The sequence below is a fragment of the Coregonus clupeaformis genome, chromosome 35 (assembly GCF_020615455.1).
Source record: "Coregonus clupeaformis isolate EN_2021a chromosome 35, ASM2061545v1, whole genome shotgun sequence".
In the NCBI taxonomy this organism is placed as follows: domain Eukaryota; kingdom Metazoa; phylum Chordata; class Actinopteri; order Salmoniformes; family Salmonidae; genus Coregonus; species Coregonus clupeaformis.
The window spans coordinates 13,777,642-13,804,544 of NC_059226.1; the positions used below are offsets into that span (position 1 = coordinate 13,777,642).

The following is a 26,903-nucleotide window of genomic DNA, read 5'->3' on the forward strand; positions in this document are numbered from 1 at the left end:
ATTCAAGTAGTATTAAGCTGGGTGACTTTCACTTTTAGGTAGCTTAGTGGTTAAGAGCGTTGTGCCAGTAACCGAAAGGTCGCTGGTTCTAATCCCCGAGCCGACTAGGTGAATAATCTGTCCATGTGCCCTTGAGCAAGGCACTTAACCCTAATTGCTCACATAAGTCGCTCTGGATAAGAGCGTCTGGTAAATGACTAAAATGTAAAAATGTACATGAGTCATTTTCTATTAAGGTATCTTTACTTTTACTGAAGTATGACAATTGGGTACTTTATCCACCACTGCATGTCGCAATTGTGGTGGGAACAATGAAGCCATGTCTTTTGAATGCCCGACAAGGGTGAAAGAAAATGAGGTGGCCAAAGTTAGGATTGTCCAGAGCATTTCTTATGCAGCAGCTGTTGAAAGGGTTGAGGGTTTGAATGGTGCTCCTGAAGAGTCCATGGTGGTGGATAGGCCTTCACTGCAGGGGTTGCCTTTCACCAGCAGGACCCTGATATTTTAAAGTTAATAAAGAAGGTGGCCTTTATAGCTATGGTGATTAATGGCACTGCCAAGGTGGAGAGAAGGTCCTGGAAATATATATATTATTGTGGATGCGGTGGAGCGGTTCCTGGGACTGAAAGACTTCTCGGTGGAGGAGTTACATGGAATATTGTCACAAGCCGTACCACCTTCTCAAGCCTGAGAAGGGAGATATGGAGATTTTAAAGAAGGAAGAAGTGGGAGTTTTGTTTTTGTCAATTTACTATTTTTATTTGGGTGGATTAGGTTCGTTTCCCTATCACGCATGGATTTTATTTTTTACCACTTTTTTTTTCAACCCGTCCAGTTGGTGGCGGCAATACACATTTTTGGGTTGTGGTCCGCCATAAAACCCACAGAAGAAGAAGATTTACCAACATCTAATTTCCTGAGGATTTGTTTTTTCCTTCGCTAGAAACGGACACAGTATTTAACACATCCATATTGTTTATAAAGAAGCTATTTTATTTATTATTTAGATTCAGCTACTACTCAGTTCCATTTTGCAAGGAGGTAAGGAGGGTTATTTTGTTTCACTATCAAAGCTTGCTGCTAGCCTAATGTCGTGGGACCCGATGGCGTTGGTTAGCGTTAGCTAGCCTACCATGTTTAGCTACATTTTGTCTGCTAGTTAGCAAGTTGTTTAACTAACGTTAGTTAGCTAGTCTTTCTAAAGTTTTTTTCACCCCTAGCGAACAATGACTCGGCATGGGAAAAATTGTACGGCAGGAGCCGTTTACACCTACCACGAGAAAAGGAAGGACACTGGTGAGTCTTTGCAACGTTGGTTAACGTTAGCTAGCTATGTATGCTAGCTAAGCGTCATCTGCTCCCTCTTATAGCGGCATCGGGTTATGGGACGCAAAGTGTGCGTTTGGGAAAGGATGCCATCAAGGACTTCGACTGCTGTTCCCTTTCTCTCCAGACCTGCAGGGACCCCGTTGTAACGTAAGTTGCAATCCCCTTGTCTCACACAAACACACACACATAATTGTTGTTTAACTAGCTATAACCAGTTTGTGTGTGTCGTAAAAACGGTGTTAATGTTGTATCTCCAGTCCAGATGGGTACTTGTATGAAAAACAGGCCATTCTGGAGTACATACTCCACCAGAAGACTGAGATCGCCAAGAAAATGAAGGTAACTGGCTTTCCTATGGTCCTATTTGGGGGACCGAGTGGCGCAGCGGTCTGCATCGCAGTGCTAGAGGCGTCACTACAGACCCGGGTTTGATCCCGGGCTGTATCACAACTGTTCTTAACTGGCTTGCCTAGTTAAATAAAAATAAATACTACAGAAAACACCTAGGCTAGTAATAGGGTGGCCAATAAAAAAAGCATATTTTGACCAATGGGTATGTTAATCAATGGAGGCCAGAGCAAAAAGTGGTAAAAAAATCAGGAAAATTGCATCGCTTCAGCAAGGCTGGATTCTGTGCCAGAATTAAGGCTACTGGCTACCTGACACTTTCCAGTTGAACTCGTCATATTTGTTATCGAATCCGCAGGATATAAAACTATATAAAGGTATCGATTTTGAGACATGACGTAGTATTTTAGTATACACATTTCATATTAATTAGAAATTCCTGTTCTTTTTTAAAGATTTCTCACAAAAACAAGTATCTCTGTGAAATGTTAATGGAGCACTGAGTGTATACCAAGTTTATTTTCAAAGCCTTTTACATTTAATTAGGCTTGTCATGTTAATTTAGCTTCTTGCGACCCCGCGGTAAAAACTTTGAAGACGACCACTAAAGTCCTCAAAAGTTGTTTCAAGAAACCTGTACCGCTATGTCAACAGAGCTCGGTGCTTATTATCGGATGTATTAGGTTTCAAAATCCTACTTTTTTATATCATGTTAATTATATGTCAGAGAAAGACCACACTGAACGATTCAGAACCTGAATAATCATATTTGTCTTGGCCTTATGAATTGTCTCTGTCTTCATCTAACCCCTCTCTCTGTCCGTCTTAGGCGTACGAGAAGCAGAAGCAGACTCAGAAGAGTGACAGTCGTCTGGAGTCTAAATCCGAGGAGAGGGGGATAGCAGAGAGGTTCAAGACCAGGGAGAACAGCATCGTGTCCAAACCCATCAACCCCTTTACCTCTGGTAAGTGTGTGTGTCCACCAGCTTGGGAGGGACGTAGGACAGCGAACAGTAGATTCAATTAACCTAACCTATGTCTTCAGGCCAGGCCAAAGAGTCAGACAGCCAGAGTGTTGTGGGTGCATCAGCCAGTACATCCAAAGCCGACTCCTCTGCTCCTGCCGCCGGCACCAGCTCCTCCCAGTCCCTGCCCAGCTTCTGGATCCCCAGTCTCACCCCAGAGGCCAAACCCACCATACTCAAGAAACCTGTGAGTGAAAGACACATTTCTAAAGTGTTAGCTTATCCCACATTTTCTCTCTTTCTCTCTCCCTGTTTCTCTCGTTCAACACTGCTGTCTGGTCACTTGTTTTCCTTTACTGAGGACCTGACCTTTGTGTCCTAGGGAAGCAATTGTTGACTCTTCCACTGCCAAGAGCTTGTTGGGTTTCTTGTCCAAATGTCGATGTCATCGCGCTCCCTGTCTGTCCTCTCTTTCTCTCGCTCTCCATATCTCCATTAGCTGTTATCTCTCTGAGGTCAGCTTGTCCCCAGGTGTTTGATCTATCAGTCTTTCCTTCTCCCGCTCCACCATACACCCAACACACATTTTAGTTGTTTGCTATTTCAATGGGTTTGTGCAAAGCAAATTATTGACCCAATAAAGGGGATTTCAAATTCAATCATCTCGCTCTCTCCCCTCTCCCTCAGAGTAAGACGGTGGTGTGTCCCATGTCTGGCCGGCCTCTGAAGATGAACGAGCTGATCAACGTGCACTTCACTCCTCTGGACCCCAGTCTGGACCGGGTGGCCCTGCTCGCACGCCAGGTCAGTGCCTGACCACACCACAACCTCTGCACACTGTTACACATTGTTATCTCTCACTCTCTCATTCCTTTATACTCTTTCTTGCTCTTTTCTCACATTTTGTGTTTGTTGGACAGGTGTGCAAAATAGAGATAATAACGTGTACACTATCAGTCCCGAGACCCCAGCAAAAATCGGCTTTTCATTTATCTGACTTTCATTTATGTCCAGCCCTTATATTTAGCCTTATATTTAGCCTCACAATGAAGTGTTTTACCATTTATTTTCAGGACAACCAGGGCTACAAGTAGAACACAAAACAATTTTACATAAATAGTTGCATTCATGAGTTTTATTGATGAATGTCTAAAAAAAGGACAGCCAAAGTAAAAATGTGCGAAAAGTGAATTTACAAGTACAGAAATGTTTTGCTCACTGGGAAATAAATGTCCAACTAGTCAGTGACTACTGTTTGGAGTTTGTGATAGAAACTATATGATTCCCTATGATCTATGTAGAAGAACCACTTACCTTCTAACAACTGTTGTGTAGCTTGTGAGCGTCCTAGAGCATGTTACAGGTTCGTGTGAGTCTCAGCTTTTCATAAATGGTGTGTAGCTCAAACCATTCTGACTCTATAGACATTTTTGTAAAAAGACCCGGGCCTCATCTGGATCCGCCCTTCTCTCACATACACCGCTCTAGCTCAGCCCCCGTTAATCACGCAGACTAATCGTTGGTACAGTGCCTGGCAAAAGTATTCATCCCCCTTGGCATTTTTCCTATTTTGTTGCATTACAAACTGTAATTTAAAATTGATTTTTATTTGGATTTCATGTAATGGACATACACAAAATAGTCCAAATTGGTGAAGTGAAATGAAAAAAATACAGATCAGGGTTGGGTTATACTTTTTTTTATCAGAAACTTTGAACATCCCTAGGAGCACCATTTTTAAAAATCCATTATTAAAAAATGGAAAGAAAATGGCACCACAACAAACCTGCCAAGAGACGGCCGCCCACCAAAACACACAGACCAGGCAAGGAGGGCATTAATCAGAGGCAACAAAGAGACCAAAGATAACCCTGAAGGAGCTGCAAAGCTCCACAGCGGAGATTGGAGTTTCTGTCCATAGGACCACTTTAAGCCGTACACTCCACAGAGCTGGGCTTTACGGAAGAGTGGCCAGAAAAAAGCCATTGCTTAAAGAAAAAAAATAAGCAAACACGTTTGGTGTTTGACAAAAGGCATGTGGGAGACTCCCCAAACATATGGAAGAAAGTACTCTGGTCAGATGAGACTAAAATTGAGCATTTTGGCCATCAAGAAAAACGCCATGTCTCCGCAAACCCAACACCTCTCATCACCCCGAGAACACCATCCCGACAGTGAAGCCTGGTGGTGGCAGCATCATGCTGTGGGAATGTTTTTCCATCGGCAGGGACTGGGAAACTGGTCAGAATTGAAGGAATGATGGATGGTGCTAAATACAGGGAAATTCATGAGGGAAACCTGTTTCAGTCTTCCAGAGATTTGAGACTGGGACGGAGGTTCACCTTCCAGCAGGACAATGACCCTAAGCATACTGCTGATGCAATGCTCGAGTGGTTTAAGGTGAAACATTTTAAATGTCTTGGAATGGCCTAGTCAAAGCCCAGACCTCAATACAATTGATAATCTGTGGTATGACTTAAAGACCCATCCAATTGAAGGAGCTGGGCCAGTTTTGCCTTGAAGAATGGGCAAAAATCCCAGTGGCTAGATGTGCCAAGCTTATAGAGACATACCCCAAGAGACTTGCAGCTGTAATTACTGCAAAAGGTGGCTCTACAAAGTATTGAGTTTGGGGGGGTGAGTAGTTATGCATGCTCAAGTTCTGTTTTTTGTCTTGTTTCTTGTTTGTTTCACAATGTTGTGTAAATCAAATGATACAAACCCCCCCCCAAAAAATCAATTTTAATTCCAGGTTGTAAGGCAACAAAATAGGAAAAATGCCAAGGGGGTGAATACTTTCGCAAGCCACTGTATCTTCAGATGCAGAAGAAATGGACAAATACAATACCGAGAAGTCTGTAGCTCAAACACACAAGGTTTAAAAGGGGTCGGAAATCCAAAAAAGCGTTGGCATTACTCATGGGACTCATTGGATTAATAGCTTGTGTAATGTTGTTTCCAGGAGAGGTACCTGTGTGCCGTGACTAAAGACACTCTGGGTAACAGTGTCCCCTGCTCCGTTCTCAAACCCTCGTAAGTAAACCCCTCTTCAGTTACTTTATTTACTGGACTCTCTCTATATCAAGCCACCCCTACTACCTCGTTTCTTCATCTCTCTTTCTCTCTCACCCCTCTTTCTCTCTCCCTCCTCCTTTCTCTCCCTCCTCTCAGTGGGGCGGTGGTGACTCAGGAGTGTGTGGAGAGGCTGATCAGGAAGGACATGACGGACCCGATTACCGGAGACAAACTCACAGAGAAGGACATCATCCCACTGCAGAGGGTGAGCGTTTGTGTGTGAGTGTTAGAGCGTGTGTGATCAAGCAAGTGAGTCTGTTTGTGTGTTCTCGAGTTTGAAAGAGTATGTACGTGCGAGACATAGCAGGGTACTTGGTTTGTAAGGGTATTTGAAGACCGCCTGATGTTAATGCTGATATAATATTTTCTATTTTATTCCTTCCTAGGGTGGAACTGGGTTTGCAGGCTCTGGAGTGGGTCTGAAAGCTAAAGAGGCTCGACCCGTAATGATGGTGTGATGGTTCAGAGACGATGGTCAACATGATAAAGGTGTATACTTGAGATTATTTGTACATATGGTTGTCGGTTCTTGTATGGAGTCTGAGAATTCCAACTGATATTTTTAAGCTTTGTTACACACACACTTACAAAACAGGGCTCTACGCTGACCTCTTTTACAAGGAGCACGTGTGTGTGCTTAAGTTGAAACATGTAGGTGCACACAAAGACATTTAGAAGGTAAAATATTTGGTGTTAAAGCTAGAATCCTTAATTTTTCTAGGTGCACTGGTGCTCCTAAATTAAAATTCCTGGCTGCACAGCAAAGTATTTAGGTGCATATGTGAGTAAAATGGTCGTACTGTAGAGCCCTGAAAAATTTACTTTTTATTTCTTTCTGGCAAAAAACAAACCTACACCAATTTAATGAGCAACTGTATTTAATAAAAAATTAAATTGACTCCTAGACAAACAGTCTGTGTTTTATTGGCTGAGTGTTGGGGTCAAGGAGGTCACAGAGGTCAGAGTTCTTCGTGACCCTCATCCACCGACATACCTCCATAGTCAGTCAGCGTGCTTGACTTCAGGAAGTCGACCTTGTCCATGACCTCCGAGAGAGAGAGACGCCCATCCTAAGAGAGAAGGAGGGGGATGGAGGATAAGGGAAGTAGAAGATAAAGATTGAAAGAAATGGAGAAAGGAATCTGGGCAAACTAACATTAGACAATTCACCATTTAGCAGGTGGAGGTGGTGTGGTAAACTGTTCAAGCACCAGGAAACAAATTACATTTGAGTAATTAAGTTGCTTAGGACAGTAGTTAATGCTATGTCATGAAGAAAAATAAAACTGTCTTTTTGTAGAAAAACCAACATGGCTTTATTTTAAATTCAGAGATAAATGTTTCACCACAAAAGTGTCATTCAATTGTCTCCTGCCCCCCCCCCCTTCCCACCCTGTGTAAACCAAGTGTATATTTATTCTATATATGGTGCAGTAAAAATAAGCTTGACTTGTGGAGTGTCTGTCTTTGTTCACACTTGAGCATGATTGTGTGTTCGGTTAGAGTCTCTCTGTGAGAGGTTGTGGGTATGTATCTGCGTGTGTAAACACTTATTGCCATGCTCCCGTTACCTCCCATAGAAATGTGTGTTCAACAGTATAAATATGACCCGTGACCTTTTACCCCCTCAGCACTTCCCCCTACCCAGCTCCGTAACAGTATTCTCCATGAAGTGTATGCCCTTTCACAATACAAAACCCAAATATGCATTTTGTGGAAATCCCTCCCTCCCCTAAAGGGCTCTACGCAAACAGAGTACGTATATGGTCTGTTCCAATCTACATAGAACTACGCAGAGAGCGATGCAAACGGAGCATGTAGCCCTTAACCCCTTCCTATGCCTTCGCATGACTTCATCAAAGCTCGTCATGTCGCCTGGTGAGATCCTCTCCATAATTGGTCGCCTGGCTCCCCACAAACATGTTCCAATTGGCCAGAATCTCCTTCTTGGTTATTTTGTCATCCTGTTTCGTCCAATCGCAGAGGAGGCAAATTTCAGGTCCCGCCCATCACCATTCATTGCAGTCATGATTGAAAGAGAGAAGGATGAAAAAGAGGGAGAATGGAATGAAAATGTGGGTGAAAAAGGGATAGATAACAGTGAGAAAAGAGTGAATGAAGGACAGACATGGAGAGAAAGAGATTTATTATAATTAACAGGTCATTACCCCCAATTAATTCCATTATGTTGATTTATTAGCTGTGTTCAGGATGACTGTGTGTGATGTGAGTTTTGTGAGAGAGCCCTGAATCTGCACCCAGGCTCATATAAAGTCACTGTAGTGTCGCAAATGGCACCCTATTCCCATAGTGCACTACTTTTGAACAGGGCCAATAGGGCTGAAGTAGTGCACTATACAGGGAAGAGGTTGCCATTTGGGATGTAACATCTGTTTTGTTTTTAGCATAAATGCTACTATTTTTAAAAGTTCCTAATTTAAACAGCTAGGAGACTTATTGTATTATTACCACAAGACACCATGGTATATTTACTCCCTGTAATGTAGGATAGGCATACGCATTGCACATGTCACCAAATACAATGGTCAGTTGTAACAGGAGTCAAGGTGTAAGGAGGTCAGAGAGGAAGGGGAGATGCTACGGGGTGAGTTGGAAGGGGTGTGAACAGGTGGGGGTGTGCACTGCACGATAGTTGTAGGTATGGGGGTGGTTAGATGTGGGGTGAGGTAGAATGGGGTACACCGGTGGTGGTGTGAGTTTTAGAGGAGTACAGGGATGGGGGAGGGGTGAAGAGGACACCTAGCTAGGGGTGCTTTGGAGGGGATAAGATTGTGTGTGGAAGTGGGTTAAGAAACATTAGTTGTAAGGGGTGTACAGGTATGGAGCTTTTGGTTTGGGGTAAGGGTGAGTTCAGGCAGTGGGACTGGGGAGATGCGTACCTTGTCTGTGTCTGTCTCGTGGATGAGGTGCTTAGCCTCATTGTCAGTATGGTCAATCTCTCCTGGCAGGATCCACTGAGCTACCTCATGGTTATCCAGGAAACCATCCTGACAACACAAGACACAAACCTGTTAGCTTAGTATGTCCACAGAGAGAGGGGTGTGTGTGTGAGTATTGACATGGCTGGTCTGAGGGGTAGGGTACTGTAAGTGTACTGACTTAAATAGTAATGTAGAAGGAGAGAATGTTGTCAATGTTAAGGTGATCCAGTAGCAGCAGACTAGTGTACCTTGTTGGTGTCTCTGAACTCTGTGAAGTGTTTTTTCTCCGTCAGCACCCAGTCTGGTTCACTCTCTCCGTTCTCAGGTGTGAACATGTCCCCTGTGGTGGAGAGAACAGGTTACAGCTTATACAGAAGGTGTTGTAATTCTAAAGTCTATTCCAGGGGTTATGAGCTAGTTCAGGGCTACAACAAAATTGTGAAACGACTGAGGGTCCCCGAGGAGAGGTTTGAAAACCACTGGTCCATACACTGGGGAGAAAATCACTTTCAAAATCATGCCTACCGTGCATCTCTAGGTTATCTTCTCTTTGTGTACGCATACTAGCACTTGTCATTTAACATATACAGTTGGTTGTGGACCCAAGAATATCACTCATAGATGGGTAATAAAATAAATGAAATATTTCATTTTTTGTTCTCATAAAATGTATAAAGAACCAGATTATGTTTGGTTGATGACATATTGTATATTCTCTGTTTGGAAAGGGTAGTAGGTTGAAGGAGAGACTAACCAATGTATTCGTCAAGGGTGATCTTTCCATCACCGTTCTTGTCAATGTCTTCTACTGTTTCCTGAAGCGAAACAGAAAAAAAGACAGTTGTTTAGAAGTGGGCTGGAGAAAAAAGTGCACCATCTGGATGTTCCCCAGAATTTGATTGACCTTGTGACTCTAGTGACTGATCCCAGTCAATTCACTGACCTGTATGACAACGGCCTTCATGTGGTCGTACTCCTCGGGGTGAAGGAAGGAGGTGAACTCGTCCTTGGTGGCGATGCCGTCCCCGTCGCGGTCAGCTGTCCTAAAGCGCCTCTCGTCTCTAGTGAGCATGGCCTTGTAGCTAGACTTGTCATCCACGTCATCGAACTCCTCATCTGCAACGGAGCGGAGGACATTCTCAGAGTCATGACATGGCTTTGTAAAACAGATCAAGCATCAGAGTAGGAGTGCTGATCTAGGATCAGGTCCCCCCTGTTCATATAATGTTACTTATTATGATCTAATAGGCTAAACTGATCACTCCTACTCTGATACGCTTTATTCATACTGGCCCAGAGCTACACTGTCAGTGTAAATACTCTTGGGTTGTGTACTGTAGTCAAACAAAGGTTAGCCTACTAAAACCTTTTGAATCAGAGTTTAACAGTGATATGTGTCACTAATTTACCCTCTCTATTACAGATTATCTCTACTTTAACTCCAAAGGGCAAATTGTGTTAACATGTTCTGTGTTCCACCTAGGTTTGTTTCTTTGTATCAATGATAAAATACATGGATATTGTGGTAACCCCTTTGTATTAACAGTAAGTGCCTAAAATCACACCACTATCCCATAGCTGAATAGCCACTACTGTACTGTCGTGTTGAGCTCTCCCCTCTCATTCCCATCTCATTTTTGGATTGTCTTTGTAGCTCATGATCAATCTCTCCTCATATCACGTAGTAATTATATCAAATTAGCCCCTACATAAATAGTATCTTGGTTGTGCCAAACCCTGCCCATCATTCCAACAATATTTAACACCCATATAGCCTACTAATTATACACTGACTGTGGTAAATTGGGACTACCCTTTTGATGTCCCACCCCCTCGCTCATTCGCCTCAAAGTTAGGCTAGTCACACACACACACACACAGTCACACACACATCCTCCCTTGTCGTACCCAGGTAGTAGCCGTAGGTGGTGTTCTTGTATTCCTCCCAGCCGATCTTCCCATCCTTGTTCTGGTCGTACTCCTTCCAGTGCTTCAGCACATTCTCCTCGATGTACCTTCTCTGCCTGTGTTTGATCCACTGGTGCAGTTCCCCATGGCTCACGAAACCATCCTTGTCTGTGTCGATGCGATCTACGATCTTCCTGCCAAAGGGACAGAACAAGCCAACTAAGCCTACTACCTACAGAAGCGAACTGACCACCCTTCAGAGCCTGGTTCCTCTGTGGGTTTCTTCCTAGGTTCCTGCCTTTCTAGGGAGTTTTTCCTAGCCACTGTGCTTCTACATCTGCATTGCTTGCTCTTTGGGGTTTTAGGCTGGGTTTCTGTATAAGGTCATTTCCATGTAAAAGGACCCATGAGCACCAACGTGAAGTTCATAGGAGCATATCAAATTGGGTGTCAAATGAATGCTAAGAGTATATTTTTGAGAAATTGGTATACTGTATATACATTTGTTACAGGTTTCCCTGTTTTCGTTTTGCTTAACTTTTTGGTTTGCTTCCTGTCTTGAAGTTTGGTGTGGGTTTTTCATTTGTTTGCCTCTTACTGGGCAAATTTAGTGGGTGCTCATGGTGGGTGTCTTTTAGGTCCCAGTTGTTGTTGCTATGCAATTTTCAGTGGACACCCCCATGAGTGTCTTTTAGAACCCCTCCTAAAACCCCACCTGTTTCGTTTTGGTTGTTGTCAGTGAGTCTTTGTTAGATCCCCCTTTATTTTTAAGCAACATTTTTGGTTTTCTTGCTGGGTAACGTAAAACATTTTACAACCAAATTTGGTCTTGTTTGGGGCAGAGCTCATTAAAATAATAGTAGAATAATACCCAAATATGCAAAGGAGATTATTGCATTTTTATACCTTTTTAGGATACATCACCCTGAAGAGAGTGACATTCATATCCATAATTATGCATTTCTGTGTAGTACAGATCAGGGACCCATGATGAAATTCTGTTACTGCAATTCCGTTACTGGGTGTAAATCCACTTCACTTACTGTAGTTTAATAACCAAAATAGATTTTTTTCAAAGTCAATGTCGCATGTATTAGCTGACACCCCAATCGTTCTGCAGTCTTTGTTGAATCTTAATTTGGAGCAGATATTTAAGAGTTTTTTGAAAACGTGGACATAAAAAACTGAGGGAGATTATTTTTTTTTAAAAATCTTACTGTGTACTTGCTGATGTAAAAAGGGCTTTATAAAATACATTTGATTGATTGATTGAACAAGTCAAGATTAACAGTATGTCATAACCTTAAACACCATTCATTCCATTGCTAAGACAGAGGCAGGGGGTGAGATGTCTTCAAACAAACACAATTACAATAACTGTAGTCAAACGTAAGAGTGTGAAGGTGTAGGTGGCTGCAGGAGGGAGAAGAGCAGGAAATGGATGTGTAGAAAGAGAGAAAAAGGATTGAAAGTAAAATAAAAGAACAATCTACTTGCAGACAATTTATTTAGATTAAGGGGCTTTGCTGTATGAAAACTATTCAGGATGTAATGGGGGGCCAGTATGAAAAATGTATGCACTCACTAACTGTAAGTCGCTCTCGATAAGAGCATCTGCTAAATGATTAAAATGTAAAATGTAACGTTGACTTAGCTAGATGGGTGTGGCTAGGGATACAGAACTAGTGTATGAAATAATGCACCACAAGGGGGTGTCTATTGGAGTAGGATTAAGTTGTTCCTAGACACTGATCTCAGGTCAGTTGCATTCTCCTCCCAATGGTTAAGGGTAGGAGTTTAGAGAAGGCAAGCTGATCCTAGATATGCACCTGGGGGTAACTTCTAACCTAAAGCAGTGATAGTGGGGCTACATCCTAAATGGCACCCTGTTTCATACATAGTTCACTCTTTTTGACCAGAGCCCTATGGGCCCAGTTCAAAGGTACTGCTGTACATAGGGAATATGGACCCGGGTCAAAAGTAGTGCATAACATATGAAATATGGGGCCTGGTCAAAAGTAGTGCATAATGTCAATTTGGGACACTGCCTGCCTGGGTGTTCTGTAAAATTATGTACCCAAGTTTGTCTTTGCTCTCCTCGGGGGTCAGCTGGTCGAAGGTCTTGGCTTCCTCTTTGCCCAGGAAGGCTTCATGGTCATACTGGAAACCAGTGGAGTCGTCATGGGCGTGGTCACTCAGGTCACTATGGCGATGGACACGCTTCTCTTTAGCCGGCACGGCTACCGCCACCCCGAGGATGAGAATGAGAGACAGTAGTGACTGCAGCAGCATCTTCTGTCCTGAGAAAGAAAAAGGGAGAAAGAAAGAGAGAGAGATGCTACAGCAGACTGAACAGAATTTAGCCTACAAATAGACAGAGATAATACTTGCCAGATGATATGGGACTCACTCAAAATAATAAATTATTGGTTTATACAATAACTTTATTTAATGCAAACAGTGATACATATGGGCATAAAAAAAAAGTTTGTTAAACTTTTGTGCCCTATTTATAGGCTACTGTCTTGAGTCCTGACTTGAATTAGGATAACTCAGTCAATGTCTGTTGTCTTAAGTCTTAACACTTCTGAATAATGAATACAACAATGATTTACATCAATAATGCCTGTAAATGAATTAAAGTTTGTTAGTTTTTTAAGCAAAAAAAGGATGCAGTTAGGTAGCCTACATATACACAATGAGTTTAAGCTACTCCAGGAAAGTTTTAAGTGCAACTTGGCATAAACTGTACACGTTTTTATTTTCAACAACAGAAATCACTCAATTTACTGGAGCATACACTTTCATGCATTAATAATAAAAAACGTACCAATTTTTAGCAACACGTCTCAATCACGGTTTTTTCTGGGCTTGTAAAGATACGCGTTGGCACTCTCCCTGCCTCTTTAAGTGCTACAATAATGGAGGCGGTGACACGCTTGCTCCGTCGACCATTCACAGACACGCTGACAAGAAAAGTAACCAATAGAAACGAGGAAATGGGATTAACGGAGGCCGAGCCTGATTTCGATTGGCTTTGAAGCGCCACGTTGACACGCGAACGCGCGTGGTGCAAACCTCCGTACCAGATCGCGCATGAAGATATGATAGTATTTAAAGATTTTTACCCAAGTTTTCATCAGCAATGTAAAGGGACACCTGAGGTTTATAAACATACGGCAATGAATGGCAGGCAGCACTGTTTGCTCAAAGCCAATGCAATGTACATGTATCTAGCCCACTCATATGAAACCAGAGAGGATGGAAAACCACACCACTGTAGCCTTCCCCATTGTAAAGTCCGAAAATGATGTCCATAATAATATTGGAACGACAGACGAACGTGATATTTAATATAAAGGAAGTTAGTCAGCACTCAGCATTGGGGTGAAAAAACAATTTCAGAGAGGGTTATTTTATTAAAGAAATCATGTATGCTTACGTTGTTCTGGAAACCTAACGCTTGGGGGCAGAGTGGGATTCCTTTTGAGCAGAACAATCTAGAAACCACAGCAGATCTTTTTTTCTTCAAAATCCTCAGTTTTCTGTTTCCCGAATTATTCCTTCCTACCACATACCTCCCGCCAGAGCCACTTTAGCCTATTGCCACTCAGTGTAATTTTCAGGGCAGTTACATCAGTTTTACTTTTAATGCTTCCATAAAATAATTCATTCATTCCTAATTTATTATATGATAAGGAAGTATTTTGTTTAGGTTTAGCATAATTTATTTTCAATGTTTGGTCATATGAACTGAGTTTGATATTCTGAATTGGCTATTATTCAATCAATCAATAGCCAATTTCTCCAAATTGTCATTGGAATTTTTGTTATTTACTTAATTGTGTTATTCAGGCCTACTTCATTTTGTTATTTAAGGTGAATTCAGAAAGAGTGGGACATCATATAAACGGGGACAGCATAATCCTGACGCGTTTGTTTCTTGGTCTGAAAAGAGCAAATCATAACTATTGTTGTCAAGCCCTTGCAGACAAACCACATGATCAAAACCACATCACTTCATTGGTGTGACATCATACAGGGGGGCAGACGAAGCTTTAAACAGGAAGCTCACCTGCAAAGCACATGATAAGATCGGCGACATCAGTGTTTTTCTATTTTGATGTTAAGGTTATAAAACGGTCATAAATAATGCACTGTGCCAAATTGTGATACATACAAAAGTTTTCTTTCAATTTTCTGTAATTTTTTTTTAGCTGTCCCGCTTTACCAACCGTCTAAAGTAGGACAGCATGGAGTGGCGGGACAGTTTTATAGGCTTTTCCAATTGCGGAAAGAGATCCAGTTTACATTAGGGACCCCCTGTAGGTTAGGCAGGGCTCTGGTTCTTGTAGTACTATGTCCTGTAAAGGTTTTCTTGTAGTACTGTTATTAGTACTATTATTAGTAGTGCTATTTGAGTGATTTCTGTAAAAGTGGGACACTTTCTGCATTTACGTCTTCTGCAACCTCTTCAGAGATCTATCCAACATATTAGCCCAGTACATGACACATTTCTGAAGTTCTCAGATGTTTCCTAATCACACACAATTGAATTGAATTGTCATTGGGGTACAATTGGGACTATAACAATGGTGTCCCAGTTTATGTAGCTTGCAGTCCCAGTCTACCAAATGCGAACAAAAAATATGCTTTTGACTCAGTGTACACAAATGGGTGTGTCATGCCTCCTGTGAATATGATATCAACATTATTATTTTTTGTGATTAGGAAACTTCTTGAGGATCTCAGAAATGTATCATGTGTTGGGCTAATATGTTGGATGATGTCGACAGAGGTTACAGCAGACGAATTGATCCTACTTAATTGTGTTATTTAGGCCTTCTTCATTTGATTATTTACGTAATTGTGTTATTTACTTCATTTGTCCTTTCTTGAGTTTTTCTCATAAGAAGGTTATTAAAACTCATAGAAATAGAAAGAATGGAACCGATTTGCTATCTTAGTTAACAGGAATCCATTAGTTCTCGGTGTTGAACTCGTCAGTCAGGACAATGGTTGACAGCAGGTGTTGCTGTTATTGGATAGTTTTACACAGGATGCTGCTGAACAACACAGTTGAGACTTTCTCATCCCCTCCTCTAACCATGCCTTTTTATTATGTCCTCTCTCTCTCTCTCTCTCTCTCTCTCTCTCTCTCTCTCTCTCTCTCTCTCTCTCTCTCTCTCTCTCTCTCTCTCTCTCCCTCTTCTCTCTCGCTCTTTCTTCGTCTCTCTCTCTCTAATTCAAACTCGTTTTCTCTTGTTTCTTTCTCTTTTCTCTTGCTATCTCCCTCTCTCACACATACCCTGTCTGCCTGTTTTTCCCTCCGCTCGGTTTCATTCTCTCTTCTCTCTTTCCCTTTGCGTCTCTCTCTCCCTCTCTTTCTCTTTTCCTCTCCTCTCTCACTCCTCTCTTCCCTCGCCTAAGGCGGTGTGTCTAGTTCCATGGAGCAATTGAAGGTGACAGGGGCAGTGAGAGGGGAGGGGAGAGGGAGGGATGGAGGGAGGACGTGCCACACTGTAGCCTGGGGGCACACAACAGCAAAGAGATGGCGAGAGGAGGAAGAGAGAGAGAGGAAAGAAGGAAAGACAAAAGCGAGGAAGAGGAGGGGAAGAGTGAATTGAGTGGGGGAAATTGACATAAAGTGAGAGAGATGGATATAGAAATGAATATTTCATAATCAATGTAGCCCCTCCCCTTTTATGGAAATTCACAGAGTTAAAAGAGTCACGAAAGGGAAAAGGACACACACACACAGACACACAACCGCACGCACACGTAAGCTTGTGTGTTTTGTTTTAAAGACTTGATATTAATTTGTCCCGGCATGGTTGCTATGGTGACCTCCATCCCCCTCCCCCCAGCAGTGAAAAAGAGAGAGAGGGAGAGAGAGCGAGAGAGAGAGGGTGACAGGGATGAACTAACAAGAGACTGAAAAAATGTGCCCTAAAGCTGCACGAATATTCAAGTAACACACATACACACACACATACACATATACAGTACACACACTCAGGGTCGGCTCTACCCTTTTGGGCCCCCCCCCCCCCACCTCACGGGCAAAAGTGATTAACAAAATCAACGAGGACCCCCTTAAGGTCAGGGCCCCTGGGCACGTGCCCTGCGTGACCGGTCGGTATTCGGCCATGAATACTACAAGTTTAGATAGCTTGCTAGACTAATTTACCAATCTAAAAATTGTTAGCTGACATGGCTAATTGAGTGACTGTCAATGACTGACATGACAAGATAAAAATAGCTGATGCACAACCAAATTTCAAACTTGCACCTTGTATATTCTACTATTTTAACTCTCAACAGTAAGTTGAGACCCCGACTGAGTTCCTAAAAAAATAAAATATATATACACTATATATACAAAAGTATGTAGACACCCCTTCAAGTGGATTTGGCTATTTCAGCCACACCTGTTGCTGACAGGTGTATAAAATCGAGCACATCGCCATGCAATCTCCATAGACAAACATTGACAGTAGAATGGCCTTACTGAAGAGCTCAGTGACTTTCAATGTGACACCGTCATAGGATGCCACCTTACCAACAAGTCAGTTCGTAAAATGTCTGCCCTACTAGAGCTGCCCCGGTCAACTGTAAGTGCTGTTATTGTGAAGTGGAAACGTCTAGGAGCAACAACGGCTCAGCCGTGAAGTGGTAGGCCGATTCTGTGCTTCCAGCTTTGTGGCAACAGTTTGAGGAAGGCCCTTTCCTGTTTCAGCATGACAATTCCCCCGTGCACAAATCGAGGTCCATACAGAAATCGTTTGTCGAGATCGGTGTGGAAGAAATTGACTTGCCTGCACAAAGCCCTGACCTCAACTCCATCAAACACCTTTGGGATGAATTGGAACGCCGACTGCGAGCCAGGCCTAATTGCCCAACATCAGTGCCCGACCACGCTAATGCTCTTGTGGCTAAATGGAATCAAGTCCCTGCAGAAATGTTCCAACATCTAGTGGAAAGCTTTCCCAGAAGAGTGGAGGCTGTTATAGCAGCAAAGGAGGGACCAACTCCATATTCATGCCCATGATTTTGAAATTAGATGTTCGACGAGCAGGTGTCCACATACTTTTGGTCATGTAGTGTATATACTGAACAAAAATATAAACGCAACATGCAACAATTACAGTTACAGTTCATACAAGGAAATCAGTAAATTGATCCCGCAAGTGAAGAACCTGGATGTGGAGGTCCTGGGCTGGCATGGTTACACGTCGTCTGCGGTTGTGAGGCCGGTTGTGAGTACTGCCAAATTCTCTAAAATGACGTTGGAGGCGGCTTATGGTTGAGAAATGAAGATTCAATTCTCTGGCAATAGCTCTGGTGGACATTCCTGCAGTCAGCATGCCAATTGCACGCTCCCTCAAAATCTGTGGCATTGTGTTGTATGACAAAACTGCACATTTTAGAGTGGCTTTTTATTGTCCCCAGCACAAGGTGCACCTGTGTAATGATCATGCTGTTTAATCAGCTTCTTGATATGCCACACATGTCAGGTGGATGGATTATCTTGGCAAAGGAGAAATGCTCACTAACAGGGATGTAAACAAATTTGTGCACAAAATTTGAGAGAAATAAGCTTTTTGTGAGTATGGAACATTTCTGGGATCTTTTATTTCAGCTCATGAAACCAACACTTTACATGTTGCGTTTATATTTTTGTTCAGTGTATATATATATATATATATATATATATATTTAGGGGGGTTGGGGGCCCCCTAGCAGCTTGGGGCCCTAAGTGACCGCTTATGCCTGGAGCCTGCCTTGCACACACTTGTGCAGACAGGCATACACACATGATCCAGTGTACATGTATGCCCATAAACTCACTCACACAAAGACAGCATGCGTATAAACATCTAAAACACATTTACAGAGATATCTTCTATTCTTCCTTCATTGTTTTTGGAAAACAAAATCCCTTCTTCTTTCTGTCATCTATCTCTTACCTCAGATCATTCTCTGTAGCCAGCGACAGAGAGACAATGACAGAGAGAGAGGGAGGTTACGACGGGAGAGAGGGAAGGAAAGAAGGGAGGGAGGGAGCGAGAGAGCGCAGAGTTTTGTCAACCGGAAATAAAACATGTTGGCACCCTCCTTCTCCTCCACCTCCCCCCTCCTCCCATCTCTCTCTCCCTGTCTCTCGCTCGCTCTTCCGCGTGCCCTCCCTGTCCCCCTTTCTTCTTCTTCTAATCTTATAGTCATACTTAAGTCCTCTTGTTTTTTCTCTAGTCTTTATAATAGTAACATGCTCTTCCTTGTTCCATTCTCTCTCTGTGTTCTAGAAGTAGTTGTTCTTGAAGTAGTTGTGCACTTCTGTTAAGGTTTGGGTCAATTGTATTTCAATTCAATCAATTCAGGTCATTAGAAAATTCAATTTCAAGACGTGAAAACTCATCCTCATTGAAAGTAAATGTAGGCACTTCCTGAACTAATATGGAATTAATCCCAACCTTCTGTGTTACGAGAAACAACCAATCCAGTCTATCTCCTTGTAGTGTAGTTTTTAGAATATCAAGCAAAAGGTGCTGTATTATGACTGTAAAACATAGTGAGCTCTCTAACCCAGCAGACACTGAAGAAGACTAAAATGGATAAAGGGGATTTGAGTAATAGAGTTCTCCTCAATACATCTCCACTATATTCTATTGTATTACAGATATATTACCCTCCAGGACTCAACATTAGTTTTCTCAAACTGTAGATGCATTCTCTCTTCTCATTTTTGTAGTGTCAAGGACTCTAGTTCTCTGCGCTATTCCAATGAAATATGCAAATGCAGTGTCACGATTGACAAAGTGCAGTCAGAGAGAAATCAAGCCAAACATGCCGTAGCACGCGTATTTGGTAGCTTGTACTGTGTAGGGTGTGTATATGTGGGGAGGGGCCTCACGTCGTAGTCCATAAGGATAGCGACTGACCAAGTTGGTGTGTGAGGGTGACACTGGTGTGTGTAAAAAATTATCAAAGTACTGTGTGTGAAAGTGTATACCTCAAAATGTTTGTACTATGGCTATAACTGTGTGTTCTTAGAATGCAACCCTTTCTTTCTTATTTGCACATGTAAATGTATGCAGTTTCTCTCGAAAGAGCCAGAACTGGGCCAGTGGTCTCTCTCTCCCTGTCCTCTGTATCCGAAAGGTCAGAGTTTCTCTCTACAGTCCAACCCTTTGGAACACTGTAAGGTCAAACGCATTTCAGTTTTAAAGCTTTACCTAAGGTGTTCTTATGAATGGCTTATAAGCCTGTATTAAGTAGGTTGTTATTCATAGACCATTTATATATCATTTGTTATATATTTACTAACAAGTAAATACCGGTGCATGTCTAAAAACATTCATTACAAGGACATGTAATCATATAGATCATGAATAATATGGCTTTTACATAAAATGGGTACACTATGGAATAATGTTTAGAAGCCGTCCTTCAAATAAAGTGTTACTAGGCCTTGTTTTAAAATCGATATAGGTGATCGTCATCCTCCCTTCATCCTTCATCCACGTTTCTTTCGTTCTCTCCATACTTTTACCAGCCCTCCCTCCTTCTTCCCCTCGTCTCTCTCGCTCTCTCTGTCTCTCTCTCTCTCTCTCTCTCTCTCTCCATCACCCCTTTTCCTGGCATTAAGTCCAGACCTGACACTGACACTGAGTCTGTGTGTCATCCCTCTCTCCCTCCCTCCCCCTCCTTCTCTCTCCCCCTCTCTCTCCCTCTCCCTCTCTATCCATCGCTCCGAGGACCAGAGTGCCTGCAGACTTGTTTCTCTCTCCCTGGCCCACTCCCCCCTCCCTCGCCTCCTCTCTTTCGCTCTGTCTAACTCTCTCCATCTCTACTCTGGCTCGTCTCCCTGCTCTCTCTTTCTCTTTGCACACACAGTCAACAAAAGCGAGGTCAGAAGAGAGGGATGAGGGTATAACGAAAGAGAGGAAGAGTAGGATGCGAGAAACCTTGTAAGCGGTGGAGAGACTAGAGAAACGCAAGTTTGGAAAACCATCAGCATCCTCTCTCCCTCGAGTAGGTGAGTGTCCTTTCACTAAACTTGTCAACCAACACCAATGTTGGGGGAGAGAGAGACAGACACAGACAGAGACCGAAAGGTCTGCTAATAACGATTTATGAAATCTGCCTGTCCTGTGTCTTATAATTTTTACCGGTATGGCTCTGTGCTGGTTATGATACCTGGTTGTAGTCAAAGTCGGGAGTCCGTCAATGCACAGCACACTCACAACTTTTGAATAAAAGGACAAGGCAGGATTTATTTATACTAATTGTCTCATCCACCATGTATTCCAGTCTCAATCATATTCATTGATTAATGTAGAGTTAGGTGTATAGTGCTAGAGCATATTTTGCCCCACAAACATGATAATGTGTGTCCAGTGTTGTGAGTTGTTAGTCTCTTCCATCATTACTGTACCTATATTTGTGTCTTGTGTTTTTAGTTGTTCTATTTCTCTTTCATCATGTGTCATTAGAGTATAGTTACAGTGTTGTGAGTATTTCTGCACCAATTCTCTGTATACTGGTATCACTATCATCCGTAGTCAGTGTGTATTATTGTACGTACTTTTGTCCCTCCTTTCAGTGTACCATATTAATGTGAAGTTAGGTTTAGGGTTAGAGTAATGTGGTGTATCACAGGTGTAGCCAGTGTTGTGTGTATTTCTGCTCCCCTGTATCACTAGTACAGCTTTAGTGTTGTGTAATATATATTTCCGCTCCCCTTCTGTCTGTGTGTGCACCATAGTCAGAGTGCGTATAATAATGTGTATAATGTTGTATTCTGGTCCCTGCATTGTGGCTGTGTATCATTAGTGTAGTTAGTGTCTGGGGTTGTGTGCTGCCTGTGTGGTTAATGGTAGCTGACAGTGTTACTCTCTCCTCTCATGCGTGTGTGTGTAGTCAGTGTCAGAGTGGAGAGGATGTAGCTCCTAATTACTGTGTGTGTTTGTAATGAACTCCCCGTGTGTCGCCGTGGGAGGCTAATGCACACGCGTGTGTGTCTGTCTGTCTCTCTTTCTCTCCAAATGTATGTCCCCTATCACTTATTTCCTCTACCTTTCTCTCCTCTTCTTCTCCCTCTCTTTATCTCCTCCTCCCTCTGTCTTCCAGTAGTTCTGATCTGTGTTCTGATTGGAGGAGAGAAGTAAGAGGTCAGAGGTGAAGGGGAAGTGTTATGTGTGAGAAACTCAGCATGCTGAATCTACAGAACACCTCCAGCTGGACTGGGCCAAACAACTGGTACCATCAACCAACACAACACGGTACAGATAGAAAACAGGGGTGGTGTGTGTGTGTGTATGTGTGTTTGTGTGTGTGTGTGTGTGTGTATGTGTGTTTGTGTGTGTGTGACTCATGGAGTCAGCTTAGGGTGAGCTGGAGAATCTTCCACATGACTGAGCAGAAACAGTGTGCCAACAGCTCCAAAACACACATACACACGGACACACACACACACACTCACACACTCACACACACACACACACGCAGAAGTGATACACACACCTACAGTGACAGAGAGTGCACAAATACAAAACAGTGAAACGTATATGTACATGGAGAATGCATAAACGCTTGTTACACTCAGGCAGACAGTAACAGTGGGAACACACACAAACTCACAAACACACACACATTTCACCAAGAAAAGCGCTTCAATTATCCTTCTGTTCTAGAACAATCTTTCTCCCCCTTTCCATTAGATGGCTGTGTGGTGGATGACGTGAGCGTGCGGATGGTGGGAGGAGGAGAAGGAGTGCAAAGAGAGAGGGATGAGGTAGAGGACGCCCAGCATCACCTCCAGCTGAAGAGGAAGCTCCAGAGGAATCGCACCAGTTTCACCCAGGAGCAGATTGACGCGCTGGAGAAAGGTTTAACCCCAGCCCCAGGCTTCAGTTGAGGCCTGTGGAGATTCAATTAAATTACAGTAATAAACATGAAGGAAAAGTTAAGTTTAATGCCATGGGCATGTGTGTGTGTGTTAATGTGAACCATTGTGGGCTTCTTAACCAATTTTTCTCCACCTCACAGAGTTTGAACGGACACATTACCCAGATGTCTTTGCCAGAGAGAGATTGGCAGCTAAAATCGACCTTCCAGAGGCTCGCATTCAGGTAACCAACGGTTCACTCGGTCTGTCTATTTAAGAGACCTCCGTCTCGCTATTCTTATCCTTTACTCCCCCTAGTGGCCAGATTAGAGTATGACAGCTACCAAGGTAGTACATGAGCTGTTCTCAAACCAGTCGTCTGAGACCACCAGTTTTCACATATTTGTTATATTCCAACACAAACACATCTGAATGGTTACAGTTTGATTGATTGATTGATTGACAGGTGTGGTTTTCCAATCGGCGAGCCAAATGGAGGAGGGAGGAGAAGTTGCGCAATCAGAAGAGGTCAGGGGGCGGGACTTCCTGTTCTCAGGCACACGCCCCCCTCAGCACCTCCTTCAACACAGGTGTCTATCACTCTCACCATGGCAACAGCTCAGGTAAGAAACCATTCACATCTTTTTTCAATATGTTTGTGTGTGTGTATATATATGTATGTGTGTGTGTATGTGTATTACTGTATACAATGTTATTTTAAAACATATTTCTGGGTTTCTTAATGAAGCCTCGATGCACAGTCGCAGTGACAACTCTCTCTCAGGCTACGGCTCTCTCTCAGTCTTCTCCAATATGCAGGTAAATTCAACAAATGTAAATTTTTTATTGTGTTATGAACCCCATGGTGTCCATTGTTAACATGGCTATTGGTCCTTCATTTCGAACCGAAACTTTCACTGATTCTTTGTTCTGTCTCATCAGTCTTATCGCTGGTTAACAATCTTCTCTCTTTTCTCTTCCTCCATGTCCTGTTACCGCCCCTCTCTCCTCTTCTCTTTGCTCTCTCTCTCTCTCTCCAGTCGTTGCCCCCCCAGTCCGCTCCCTCTTACCCCTGCATGCTCCCTCCCTCCTCCTCCTCTCCTCCCCCACTGCCCCGGAAGTTTGACTCCCTCTCTTACCCCTCTCCTCACCTGCCTCCCCCTCACTCTGCCAGCTCCAACACAGGTGAGTCTCTGCAGCATGTGTGCATGTGAAGATCTAGTATTTAGTTTAGGTACCATTTTGCTAACTTATCTTTGTCTCTCTCCCAGGATATCTCTCTCCTGGTGTGTCGGGTAGTGAGCAGGACTTAGGTCAGTACTGGACCAGACTCCAGTGAGAATTACTCAGTTACGGCATGACACTAGACCACCACCAAACCTGCCAGTATCTGAAGATCCACCTATTCACTGTGACTGTGACAGACTAAGATACCCAAACACCCAATCCGTTACAATCCAAAGCGATTACAATCAGTCATTCTAATAATGACAAAAACGACCAATAAAAGTACCAATGACCTGGAACAGCCAATGACAATCATGGATGGCCTTGAAGCAGCCAATGACAATCAAGTATTGGTACTGGACTACTAATTACAATTAAGCTTGATCTCAGCGCACAATGCAATCAAATGATGAACTGGAACTGGATCCCAGCGGATTCACTCACTCATTCACTCACTCTATCCTTTTGATGTTTGTTCAGATCAAACAGACAATCAAGCATTGAAATGAAATCACCAATCATAGTCAAGCATGGATTTCATTTAACCAATGCCAGTTGAGCAGGGATTCATGTAACCAATGACCTAGGAGAGTTGAAGACAATCAAAAACCAATCCTAGTGAATAAGGATGTTACTGTGATGCCATATTTTTGTCCTCCTTCTCTCTCCATTCCTTTCTTTCAATCAGCCTTTTGCAATCCTACCCCTTTTAAAATCCATTCCTTCACCTGTACATTTAGCACTGTGTGTGTGTGTGTGTGTGTGTGTGTGTGTGCGTGTGCGTGTGTGTACGTGCAGGCATGAGTGAGTGTTTGTATGTGTGTAGTTGCATTTTGTGTATGTGTGTGTCTTTAAACTGCGAATCATTTTAGTGTATTCCCTTTTTGTGAAGCTGTTTGAACCAAGAATAAAAATCTAAATGTGAAACTAAACAATGCCTGTTATTTAACAGTAATGTATCAGTAATAATAGGGTTAGCTTGATTCATGTAAGAATTGGAATGTGCATTGCTTTTATTTTTAAATAAATCGATCCAAGTGAATTTACACCACATATACTGTACAAACAGGGAAATAATGGTTGGAAAGGGAGGAATCCTGAAGTAGCTTTCTTTCTGAACACAAAACAACTTTGGCTAATTTCAATTAGAGAATATTTATCAAATCTTCAGTAATGCATTGATCTATGTTAGTGAACCACCCCTCAGAGACTTCTGGTGGAGGTTGTGCATTCTATGGTTTTAGCTCTTGTTTATTTCTAACTCTGTCACTGAGCAGCAGCATTTCCTGCCTATGTGACTGTGGATTTCCTGTTTTTGTTACTCACATCACCACACCCACTGTAAATAATGCCCTGACTGACTGACAAACCAATTCTCACAGGGACATGAAACGCACTCGTACAAACTTGCAAATGCATGCACGCACGCACGCACACGCACACACACACACACACACACAGGCATGAATGTGCACACACACACACAGACATGAACGTGCACACACACATGCATGTATACACACACAGGCATGAACGTGCATACACACACACACTGTGTATATGTACATGTATACCGTATACTGTTCTTGTAATCTTGATAATGACTATCAACACAAACACGCAGTCACAGCCATACCCATATAAGGTCCTATATGCTAACAAAATTATTTGTGGGATTCCGTGGCAATGTTTAGATAAGTGTAATTAGGAGCAGATTTAACGAGGTGTGGCAATTCCGAGAGGATGTTGCACGTAAGACATTCTTGACCCCTGCTCAAACAATCAATCATATCCCCACTATCCCCTATGGACTGTCTCTACCTCCTAACCCACCCAACCCATCAACTCAACTTCTATCAGAGAGTACTTATCTACTGTCTGTCTTTGAACATGGCCCTCCGTCTATCACTCTATCTCGCCCCCACCCTCTATCACTTCATCTTTTCCCATCCTGCTTTCTACTCCCTTCTTCTTGGTCTTGCCCACTCAACCCCCCTCTCTCTCTCTCCTTGACCTCACTTTCAACTTTGAACATACACCCTTGGACTTCACAAGGGTCACTGTATGGGTTTGTATTCACTTTCTTATGACATTTCCAAAGGACAGGAAGAGTTTCCTTGGTGTAAAAGAGCACTGCTGCTTACCAGGTTTTAGAGTGAGTTCAGTCAAAGTAATCAAAGAAGCATCATCATCTAACCTTATACTGTATGATGGAAACGAACACAATCCACCAAGAGTTGTGTCTCTTGGGTGAATTTTCAACATTGACATCTCTCTCTCTGTTCACCCCCCCCTTCCTTCTCTCGCTCATTATCTCTCTCTCTAATTATCCCCCCCCCCCAGCCCCCCCAGCTTCCTGTCACAGAGGAAGTGCCTCACCCTACTGGCTGTCTCCCTATTGGTCCTGGCTCAGAGGAACAGTGATTTGGGGGGAGATAGGGAGGGTAGGACGGGGGGATAGATAGAGGGAGCGGGAGACGTAGAGAGGGAGAAGGGCATTGGGCAGGCAGGAAGATGAGCGCCAGGCTAAATGAAAGGAGAGAAAGAGAGAGAGGACTGCTTAATGTGCTCAACATGACGGCGAGGAAATGGCTTTGAAGGCGTAAGCGGTAAGAAGAGCACTACAAGAAGCAAGTCAGGAAACTGTCTATGCAGATACTTTAGAAAACAACAGAAAGAGAGGGAGAGAGAGTTAATGAAAGAGAGAAAGGGAGATGGGCTGGCAGGAGAGAGACCTCCATAATGGTTTTGTTAATTATACCTTATTACCGTATCAATGCAGTGGCATTTATTTTTATGTTCTGTTCAGTATTTGTTTGAATGTATTTTGTTTATGTACTTTTGTTTGTAACTCATATAACCTGCAGGTGGTCAGATGTGTTTCTATCATTTCAGATGGTGCATGGTCTTATCAGCAGTGTTTTCATTATTCTTTCAAACCTGTCTGTCATGCAGTACACACCTCTCTCTCTCTCTCTCTCTCTCTCATTCCATTTTCCATTCCTTCGCTCTCCCTCTCCCCTGCACTCTCACATATGTCCCTTCAGCTATTCTCTCTCCTTTCCTCCTCTCTCTCTGTACATTGTCTGTGTTCAACCATTCTCTCGCCTTTCCTCTATTTTTCTCCCTCTTCCTCTCTCTCCCTCTCTCTCCCTCTCCCTCTCTCTCCCTCTCTCAGTACAGTCTCTCCCAATCCTTGTACCAGTGTCTGATTTTAAG

The 26,903-nt window shown here is 42.9% G+C and overlaps 3 protein-coding genes across 7 annotated transcripts; 2 read left to right on the plus strand and 1 right to left on the minus strand.

Moving 5' to 3' along the window:
* Positions 1-866: 866 nt before the first annotated feature.
* LOC121550306 (nitric oxide synthase interacting protein) lies at positions 867-6,615 on the plus strand. The gene is made up of 10 exons (XM_041862520.2): positions 867-1,041; positions 1,221-1,296; positions 1,371-1,476; positions 1,587-1,668; positions 2,507-2,642; positions 2,723-2,889; positions 3,330-3,446; positions 5,605-5,675; positions 5,814-5,922; positions 6,104-6,615. The coding sequence occupies exons 2-10, from the start codon at positions 1,227-1,229 to the stop codon at positions 6,173-6,175; spliced, it is 930 nt and encodes a 309-aa protein (XP_041718454.2). The 5' UTR covers positions 867-1,041; positions 1,221-1,226; the 3' UTR covers positions 6,176-6,615.
* Positions 6,578-13,502, minus strand: rcn3 (reticulocalbin 3, EF-hand calcium binding domain). 2 transcript variants are annotated; one of them, XM_045210853.1, is made up of 8 exons: positions 13,398-13,502; positions 12,645-12,867; positions 10,568-10,761; positions 9,603-9,775; positions 9,414-9,474; positions 8,908-8,999; positions 8,618-8,725; positions 6,578-6,787 (listed from the first exon to the last, which is right to left on the minus strand). In XM_045210853.1, the coding sequence occupies exons 2-8, from the start codon at positions 12,857-12,859 to the stop codon at positions 6,677-6,679; spliced, it is 954 nt and encodes a 317-aa protein (XP_045066788.1). In that variant the 5' UTR covers positions 12,860-12,867; positions 13,398-13,502; the 3' UTR covers positions 6,578-6,676. The 2 variants fall into 2 exon arrangements, with proteins under 2 accessions (XP_045066788.1, XP_045066789.1); XM_045210854.1 differs by lacking the exon at positions 6,578-6,787 and adding an exon at positions 7,322-7,681.
* Positions 13,503-20,299: 6,797 nt separating this feature from the next.
* pax10 (paired box 10) lies at positions 20,300-24,605 on the plus strand. Of its 4 annotated transcripts, none has more exons than XM_045210636.1 (8): positions 20,300-20,606; positions 21,701-21,852; positions 22,291-22,458; positions 22,619-22,701; positions 22,924-23,080; positions 23,206-23,276; positions 23,498-23,642; positions 23,729-24,605. In XM_045210636.1, exons 2-8 carry the CDS (start codon positions 21,765-21,767, stop codon positions 23,794-23,796), a joined length of 780 nt encoding a protein of 259 aa, XP_045066571.1. In that variant the 5' UTR covers positions 20,300-20,606; positions 21,701-21,764; the 3' UTR covers positions 23,797-24,605. The 4 variants fall into 4 exon arrangements, with proteins under 4 accessions (XP_045066571.1, XP_045066572.1, XP_045066573.1 ...); XM_045210637.1 differs by having other exon boundaries at positions 21,704-21,852; XM_045210638.1 differs by having other exon boundaries at positions 20,300-20,602.
* The last annotated feature ends 2,298 nt before the right edge of the window (positions 24,606-26,903 follow it).